This window comes from Oncorhynchus tshawytscha, linkage group LG06, assembly GCF_018296145.1.
Source record: "Oncorhynchus tshawytscha isolate Ot180627B linkage group LG06, Otsh_v2.0, whole genome shotgun sequence".
Lineage (NCBI taxonomy): Eukaryota > Metazoa > Chordata > Actinopteri > Salmoniformes > Salmonidae > Oncorhynchus > Oncorhynchus tshawytscha.
Window position 1 is genome coordinate 24,133,491 of NC_056434.1, and position 9,355 is coordinate 24,142,845.

The 9,355-nt window shown below is 41.3% G+C and overlaps 1 protein-coding gene across 3 annotated transcripts in view; it reads left to right on the forward strand.

Annotated features, from left to right (window-relative positions):
• wwp2 (WW domain containing E3 ubiquitin protein ligase 2) overlaps window positions 1–7,001 on the forward strand; it is a 41,615-nt gene extending 34,614 nt beyond the window's left edge. For 2 of the 3 annotated variants that reach the window (XM_042323106.1, XM_024423390.2), the window contains exons 13-24: window positions 1–22; window positions 1,097–1,175; window positions 1,325–1,396; window positions 1,594–1,682; window positions 4,029–4,188; window positions 4,769–4,902; window positions 5,065–5,205; window positions 5,381–5,501; window positions 5,669–5,773; window positions 5,884–5,980; window positions 6,067–6,139; window positions 6,302–7,001. The exon at window positions 1–22 is cut by the window's left edge and continues 107 nt beyond it. In XM_042323106.1, coding sequence (XP_042179040.1) covers window positions 1–22; window positions 1,097–1,175; window positions 1,325–1,396; window positions 1,594–1,682; window positions 4,029–4,188; window positions 4,769–4,902; window positions 5,065–5,205; window positions 5,381–5,501; window positions 5,669–5,773; window positions 5,884–5,980; window positions 6,067–6,139; window positions 6,302–6,401 — 1,193 coding nt within the window. In that variant the 3' untranslated portion in view covers window positions 6,402–7,001. The remainder of the gene's footprint in view (window positions 23–1,096; window positions 1,176–1,324; window positions 1,397–1,593; window positions 1,683–4,028; window positions 4,189–4,768; window positions 4,903–5,064; window positions 5,206–5,380; window positions 5,502–5,668; window positions 5,774–5,883; window positions 5,981–6,066; window positions 6,140–6,301) is intronic. The other variant, XM_042323107.1, reaches the window with a different exon arrangement.
• The last annotated feature ends 2,354 nt before the right edge of the window (window positions 7,002–9,355 follow it).

A 9,355-nucleotide genomic window follows, 5' to 3' on the forward strand; every position in this document is an offset into this window, starting at 1 on the left:
CTCGTCCCGGGTTTGAGTCAGGGTAAATATTAATCTGCAGATAAGGGCAGTTACATTTCCTTATAAAAGCTCCTGAGAAAAGCACTGTACAACTCCTTTCTGTCAGGGATGATGTATGAAGGGTTCTCTTAGCCTGCTTTTGTCATCTTTGTTTTTGTTTCTTTGAACCTAAGCGAATTCAAGTTGACTATCTTTAGGGCATAGATAGCTAGCCTAGATACAAGAAAGGGGATTTTTTATATATATATATATATATATACGTACACACATATGCAAGCAAGCACACACTAATATAAACACGTGTTTTGCCTTGATGCATGGCCCTAATTTTGACATCTTCCAAAAAAGTCAGTCGGGAAAATTAACAGATGTGGGCCAACAAATCAAATCCAAAGCAGACTGCTCTGCTATCTGACTCCGTCTGTGTGTACGTATGGATGTGTGTGATTGAGAGAGAGCAAGTGTTCATGCTGATATTGAAACATATGAAGGTCTTGGTGTTATATTTTTAGATGAGAGGCCATAGAGGGTTCTTAAACTGTCTCAAATGTTTTACATTTGATACTGCTGCAGTCCATATCTGTAGCCAAAGGGTTGCCTCTGTGGTCTGAAACTTCCTAACCAAAACCAAGTTGGGCCTGGCAGCGTTCAACAAAGCGAATCAGCGAGTATTAGAGGCCTCACTCTCTCTCTCTTTCATTCAACCTCCGTATTTCCCCTTCCTTGCTCGGTCTCTCACCCTCAGTTTTTGCTCTGCTGACGAGGCACTTATCCAGAATGTCTGTAGTGAAGTGGTGTAGCTTGTACTAACACAGCTGCACACCAAGGCATACCTCCATCTCTGGGCTTAATCCAGCTCCTGCTGCACATCAGATCTGACCACCTCCTTAGAATACTGCCCAAAAGTCCTCACTGTGCAGCTCCACAGCTGGGCCTATTTTCCTGTCTCTAAAGCAGTTGTGCACAGGACAGCCATGACAGGCCTGTCTTTGCCCAGTACAGCTCCAATATCCCTCCCCTGACATGCACAAATTTGAAGTCTGGCTTTATTTCTTGCTGGTACAGCAAAAAATACTCTCCTTTTGTTTCTCTGTAGGTCGAGAACGGGTAGTTCTCCCGGGGCATATGATCGCAGCTTCAGGTGGAAGTACCACCAGTTCCGCTTCCTGTGCCATGTAAGTGCTGACTGTCGTTTCTCAGACCTCTGTTATGAGAACAGGGTCTTATCTCGAGCCAAGTTATTTTCTACTCTGTCGACTCGATCTCTTTGCCTAATGTCTAGCATTGAGGAAATAGATTTTTACACTTCTCTCTGCCTCTCCAGTCCAATGCCTTACCCAGCCATGTGAAAATCTCAGTGTCCAGACAGACTCTATTTGAGGACTCATTTCAGCAGGTAAGGATGACGTGGAGTCGGTTTCCCTGCTGAGGATATTCTATTCTAAATGTTATGTAATTAAACATGCATGAGGGTTGCTGTTGTTTATCTATTCATTAGTACATCTATTTGTATTTTAACAACTAATATAGGATCGTAGGGTGGCAGTTTCTTTGTTGTGATGTATGTGCTTGTGTTTTGTCCTCTTTCCTCAGATCATGAATGTGAAACCATATGACTTGCGTAGAAGACTCTACATCATCATGAGGGGAGAGGAAGGTCTTGATTATGGAGGCATTGCTAGGTAAGATGGCCGTCTACTGCCTGCATGCCAGGCCTTCTGCCTCTTAAAACAGTTGTCTTTCTTTCTCCTACCTCAGCTATAAGTATTCTTTGTCTACCCTGTGTTCCTCACTTAATTATTCATCATCCATCATTTATCAACTCCCTGTCTCTTGCACTGTCATCTGTTGTCTGTATGTGTTTTGGTGTTTGTGGACTTGTGACAGTGTTTCCACCACTGGTTGGTGTCAGCGGTGGGATCCCGGGCTTTGTTCCTCCTGCTCCTCCTCCTGCTCCTCCTCCTGCCCCTCCTCCTGCTCCTCCACGTGGTCTGTGTTTGCGTGTGTCTCTGTCTCCGGTGTCGCGCCAGTGGTTTTACCCTATGGTAGGTTACGTCATGCTGTTCTACCACAGGGTAGAACCACGGACGGGATGTTTGGATGTGTCTGCACAGCCCCGGTACGACCCCCGGGACTGGCTGGCCGGCCGTGGGGGCAAAGGTCAGGGGCTTGGTGGTGGCCGGGGCTTCATTCTCTACATGCATTCATATTCTACATTATACTGCTTGTCTTCGTGGTGCTTTATGGTGTTATGTGTGTTAGTATGTATATTTGTATGTCCATGTGCTGACTGTGTAAAGGTAAAGATTGTCTCTGTGTTGGTTGCAGGGTTGTAATTAGCCAGTAATAGCTGGCTTTTGGCCGATAAAAATCTATAAATATTGAAAATCCAATCAATAAAATTGGCACCGGCCAATTGTCTGGGAGAAGATTAAAAAAATCCCATTGAGGAAAAATGTTTTTTAGCCTATTCATTGATGGAAATACATTTGACTGGTCATGCTTATCAGTCCATAGGTTCATTTGTGATTTTCTTGGAATGACATTGCCTCGTGTACAGTGTATACGTTATTTATCACACGCGTACAGCATACAGAGCCTTGGAGCTGAAAATCTGTCAGACAGTTGGAGAGCTGCTGCTGTAGCATCTCAAACGGCAACAGAAGGCAGGCTTCATCGGTGCATCACACACCACTTTGCAATGAGTTGGAGGCAGTATGCATTTTGAAAACATTTACTTCATTGTTTTAAACGTGAACGTTTTAATATATATTATGAGTCTTGCTTCAAATGAGCCTATTAGATCTCTCTTTCAGCATTTCTAATGGATGTTTTCCTGCTAATTGTATTATGGAAGGAACATTCACGGGTAGCCTACTGCCTTGTGTGCATTACTGCGCTTATAATGTGAAGAAATAATAGTTTATCAACATTTTAAGCTAAATGTTCTGATCTGTTGCATCACTCATTGCATTAAAAAATATATATTATGTAGCCTAGGCCAACTGGTTGTATGAATTTGGGATCTATTGTTCCCACAACTGTCCCAGAGTCTGTTTGAAATAGGTTATTTCTCCCTTGACAAGCTGACCAATAGAATAGGTCAACTTTTGTACTATGGAGGATAGTAGATTGACATAGGCTAGTGATTTTGCTGTTTGTTACTCATCTTGTTGGCTGAGGAAAAGTACATGTGTTCTAACATCTTCAAATTGCACATCAGAATTCGGTAAGAAGGACTGCACATCTTTCCATCCTCAACTTGCATGTTCTGTTATTATGAATTACCATAATCAAAATGTGATTTCTGTCATTCTGAGCACCATGGGTGGATGACCTAATCATATTACACACCCAATGCATATGGGTCTGGTAAATGTAAATGTTGCTGGTCAAACGTCCAGAAACCCTGGTTGGTTGGACCATTCCTCATTATGGCAGTTTCTCTTTCATATTTTGCAGATAGAAACGGGAAATTTGGAAGCCATTTTGGAGTTTGGTTATAGAGGTGACATTTTAAAATGTTAGCATAAATTACAGCACTTACTATGGTGATAAATGGAAAAGTCATTACCAGAATAAAACCGATATTCCAAATATCTGATAATTTTTTTAAATTACATATTTTTGTTGAAACTGCCATACAGCTAATGTCCTCCATGTTATAATTTTGGTATACATATTGAATTATTTGTGAATTTGACATTGTGCTTTTATTCATTAGTTTATTAGTTACTCTTGAGTTACATTTGTTTATTAATGAGCAAGTGTATGCAGAAACTGGACCCAATTCTGATTATTTAGAAATTATAGCCACTGTGATGCTTTTTTGTGCTGTCAGAATGTCTCATTGTTGTTGTCAAATGTGCGATTTTGTAATGTATGAGATGTTTTAAATGCTGTACTACTCTGTAGACAATACAAAAAAGCAGTGTCAAAAGTGACAATCTGTACCCCTCACACATAGGTAGATTTCCTGTCCCTCTGATAGATATAGATGTGTACTGCCCTGTCTCTCCTCCATACAGAGAGTGGTTCTTCCTGTTGTCCCACGAGGTGCTGAACCCCATGTACTGTCTGTTTGAGTACGCTGGGAAGAACAACTACTGCCTGCAGATCAACCCCGCCTCCTCCATCAACCCTGACCACCTCACATACTTCCGTTTCATAGGGCGATTCATCGCCATGGTGAGCGATGCTTAATTGGCAAATTTGGTGCAGATTTGTAACAACAAAAGTAAACTACAGCAATAGTTATGGTTAGAATTTAACATATGATGAGGATGTGTTGCACAGAAGGATTTTTAGGAACAGGAGAGGAGAGCACAGTGTATGATGGTCTGTGTGTCTGTTCCTTAATCTCTAAATCGTTTTAAAGCCGTGTTCCTAAACCAAGTATAGAACCCTCCCCACCCCCACCGCCCATCTTTCCAAACCCAACTCTCTCTGTGACAATATCCAGAAAAGACAGGCCACTAAACCAACAGCCCCCCCCATGACCTCACTGCCAGACACAGACCACACCTCTTATCCACCGTTTCACTACTAACTGAATCCATCTTCTCCACACACAGACAGACTTGTATGTGTTTTCTGTGTGTGCGTTCTGTTAGTATTGAAACGGTGCGTGTGTGTGTGTGATCACTTTACTGTGGTTAGGCTAAATGTGTCTTCATCTATGTGTATCAGCACAGGAGAGAGATGAAGCTTATGACATGTTTTGGTGTAGTACTTATCGCATCCACTCTCTCCTCCCCTCTCCCTCTAGGCCCTGTACCATGGCAAGTTCATCGATACTGGCTTCACTCTGCCGTTCTACAAGCGTATGCTCAACAAGAAACCCACTCTGAAAGACTTGGAGTCTATTGACCCTGAGTTTTACAACTCCATCATGTGGGTGAAGTAAGTACTCCGCCCCTTCATTATGTCTGTTTGAATGTGTGCGCCCTTGTGGCAAATTGTGTGAATCTGAAAAGTATGTGAAGAGTGTGATGGAAGCATTTGACATAATTGTGCAGCTTAAAGCTTCAATAAGTTTACGATGCATCTGTGATCTGTCTACAGAGATAACAGTCTGGAGGAGGGTGGGGTGGAGCTGTACTTTGCTCAGGATATGGAGATTCTGGGGAAGGTGTCCACCCACCAGCTGAAGGATGACGGAGAGGACGAGCTGGTCACCACGGAGAACAAGGAGGAGTACATCAGGTCAGCCATCTCCATCACTACTTTGTCCCTCTTGTCTGTCTCTGTCAGTCACTGTGCTATCTGCCACTGGTGTGCCACATACTAGCATTCATCTTGTTTCATCTTGACACTTACGTCAATGAATATCCTTCCTTGTTGCCTAAAATGCTATTTTATCATCCCTGTCTCTCTACAGTCTGCTGACAGACTGGCGGTTCACACGTGGGGTAGAGGAGCAGACCAAAGCCTTCTTGGATGGCTTCAATGAAGTCGTGCCTCTTGAGTGGCTTCGCTACTTTGACGAGAAAGAGCTGGAGGTACGTAATGAGGCTGGAAGAAAATGCAGGAAGTGTGCTCTGTTAGATAGGCGGAGTTATAGGTTATGGAGATTTCACAATGACTTAAGTTGGTAGAGGGGACTATTTGTTGCAGATTCTCTTTCTGTGACTGTGGGTTAATGGTATGTTCTCATTCCTCCCTCCAGCTGATGCTATGTGGGATGCAGGAGATAGACCTCAGTGACTGGCAGAAGAACACCATCTATCGGCACTACACCAAGAACAGCAAGCAGATACATTGGTTCTGGCAGGTACAGTACAGTGGCCTCCCTTTACTGCTGTGTGTGTCTCTTCTGTGACTGTCTGTCTCACTATGTGTACGTATTGCCCATGTCATGAGTCTTACCTGTGTATTATGTAGGTGGTAAAGGAGATGGACAATGAGAAGCGGATCCGCCTGCTCCAGTTTGTCACAGGAACATGCCGTCTGCCAGTCGGAGGCTTTGCTGAACTCATAGGTGCAGTTCAGCCACCATTCAGTAACCACCTTTTTCACTGTCAAATGTCTTTTGCCTAAGAATCTAACAGTCTCTTTTTCCCTTAGGGAGTAATGGGCCACAAAAATTCTGTATAGACAAGGTGGGGAAGGAGACTTGGCTTCCAAGAAGCCACACCTGGTGAGACTGTTGTTTTCCTGAATTCCTTTGCCATAGTTGATTTATTGTTTGTTATCGGTCCTATGATAACATCAATTCATTTTGTGTCTATGTGTGTACCCCTACTGAACACAAACTGATCCCTCACTCTATCTTTTCTCTCCATCTCAATCACTCACACAGCTTCAATCGCCTGGACTTGCCACCCTACAAGAGTCTGGAGCAACTGCGAGAGAAACTTCTGTTTGCCATCGAGGAGACCGAAGGATTCGGGCAGGAATAAGGGAAAAATAATCACATAATGAGTGAGGGAAGGTGGATAGAGAAGGAAGAGTCATTCATTCAAGTAGTTTTTTGTTGTTAATCACAGGAATATGAACTCTCCGATCATCTAGCCCCACTTCCAGATCATGTGTGGTTGGGAGACCTTATAACCATAGGACTGTGGGAGCCCACCTGTACCTATCCTCACACTAGGTTGTGGGTACAAGGGAACCAGGATCAGAGTAGGGAACAGGTGTGTGAGCTGAGGGATGGTCCAGAAAGATTAGTGTTATGATATGACCCTAAATCCTCTGTCCTGCCTGAAGATGCCAGCCACGAGATCTAGAGCACACCAGAAGCATAAAACAGGATAATGTCTTCAACTAATTGTATCAACTGCAAATCGCAACAACAGCACAGCTACAGCCAGTATATCATATCTATCTAAGAGAAATTAACATTTAAAAATGAGAGCGTGTGTGTTTGAATGGGAGAGAGAGAGTGGTTATAATTAGTGACTTCTGTTAAGAGGAAAGATTGGTGAGATGTGATTTTCTTTTCTGTTCATTGTGAAATTCATTGTTACCTGTACATAGCTAAAATAAATGACTCAAATCTTGAAGTGGGTTGATTGTGATGGTACAAGGAATCAATTTTCTTAATGCCTTGGTTAGAAATGTTGAATCTGGTTTTGGTTAGAATGTCATATTGCTAGAACACTGATTTGGTTATTCAGCCAGCCATATTAGTCTGCTAACAGTATTTCTGTGAAACACTGTGTCGATGACCTCTCATTTCAAACATAAACTTCGACTGCAGATACTGACAGGAGACAATGACAATGTAAGCAATAATAATACATAGTTACACATTTTGGGCACATCAAGCATTTCATGATAAAATAAGACTTGTGCTGCTGAAAGATGTCGACATTCAATTTTGACACTAATATTTACATTGATTAATGCATCTCAAAATGTATGCACAGTAGTGCAACAATGGTAAAACATCAATGAAGGTCCAAAACATTGTAATGCTTGGGTCTATGCTGAGATCGAGCTGACTTGGGCAATGTCTGGAAGCACACAGCCAGGGATGGGCAAAAAGTACAAAATACTATTACAAAATACCATAAAAATCTAAATAAACTACAGAATACTTGTATTTTCAAATACAGAAATACATTTGCAAATAGCCTGCCCGAACATCACCAACATTCTCAGTAACTGTTACAGAAATGTTTTACTTGATATGATTGTGATATGTGTTGTTTATCTACCTTAGTTGAACGCACTGACTAAATCACTCTGGATAAGAGTGTCTGCTAAATGACCAAAATTTAAACTTGAGTGTGGAGTAGGCCTACAGCTACGTAAACTTGTGTAGAGTAGGCCTACAGCTACGTAAACTTGAGTGTAGAATAGGCCTACATCGATGCAGAGTGATGATTTTCCATACAATTTTGACAAATGGTGTGCTCGTTTTCAGAAATCCTTGTCAGTTTAGTGTGACAATAGAAAAATGTCTAATCAGCCCTGAACTTTTCATTTATCAATGGGCATGTGAGGAGCATGAACACACAATTTAGAGGCAAAACAGAACTTTTGCCTCTGGGGGTGCTCTTTAGCCAAAAGGAGTAAAAAATTGTCTGAAATATTGCACAATAATTTCTGGATTAGACATAATGTTTTGTTATATCAAATCAGGGGTGAAACTTACACTGGGAACAGGGGGAATTCTGAAATTCCATTTTTGTCCCCCCCAGTTTTATCATTGGAATGGATGCAAAACGAGGCAACGGTGTGCTTTAGGACCATGCGGACGCCTCCGAGCGGTCAGGTTGGCTGTTTGGAGTGATTATCCGACTGGATTTTTTTTTGTAAATGTCCTCCCACTTCTAAAACCAAAGTTACACTCCTGTATCAAATCATATGTGAATAATGAACAGTACAGGCTACACTCAAGACAAAATGTGAGGCAAACAATTGGTAAATAAACCTCTGTACAGCCACTAAGGGCCATGGTAACAATGAACAGCAATTGGTTGATAAATAATTTGTGGTTCCATCATTTTCAGAAACATTGTACCATGTTGTTGTTTGACTAGTACTTGATTGAAGGTCTTTAAAATACATCAAACTAAATACTTTCTGGAAGATAAAGTTTATTATGTAGTGTGTATGAATACTAGAATAACCTCATCCATTCATGTCTTGCATAGGTTAAAGGAATAATCCACTCAAAAACTTTTGGTATTTTTTCATTATTCCACTGTTGACACAGTCCCACATTTTTTTCCATGTCAGCAATCAACTTTTCAAGATATAGGACTTTAAAAAATCTAATTGTTACTTGCCACATCATCATGAAGATGCAAAATGCATCATATGATGCAAAAACATCCTCATGATGATGTGGCAAGTACCATTTTGCTTTCAGGGCATAAATGCCCCATGAGCACATTGCGATCAATGCAGCGGCAGCCACAGGGCACCTTGATGAGGTTATTATTGTGCATGGTGCGGCAGGGTAGCCTAGTGGTTAGAGCGTTGGACTAGTAACCGGAATGTTGCAAGTTCAAATCCCGAGCTGACAAGTCGTTCTGCCCCTGAACAGGCAGTTAACTGTTCCTAGGCAGTCATTGAAAATAAGAATTTGTTCTTAACTGACTTGCCTAGTTAAATAAAAAGGTTAAAAAAATATATATTAAAAAAATGGTGCTTCTGAACAAATGAATGGGTGATGCAAGGTACTTTTGATTTAATATCTCGACAAAAACACATTTTTTATGTTGTGATCATGAGATAAATAAGTCGTGATCTTGACATAACAATGGATCTATTTTTTCTTCTTTCATATATCCTCTGCTCTTATGTAAATATTAGAGACAGAAGAGGAATGAAAAAAGTGCAATGCAATGAATGTATCAGTGAGATACAACAATAATAAAAGAGCATTGTTTTTTTATTCAAT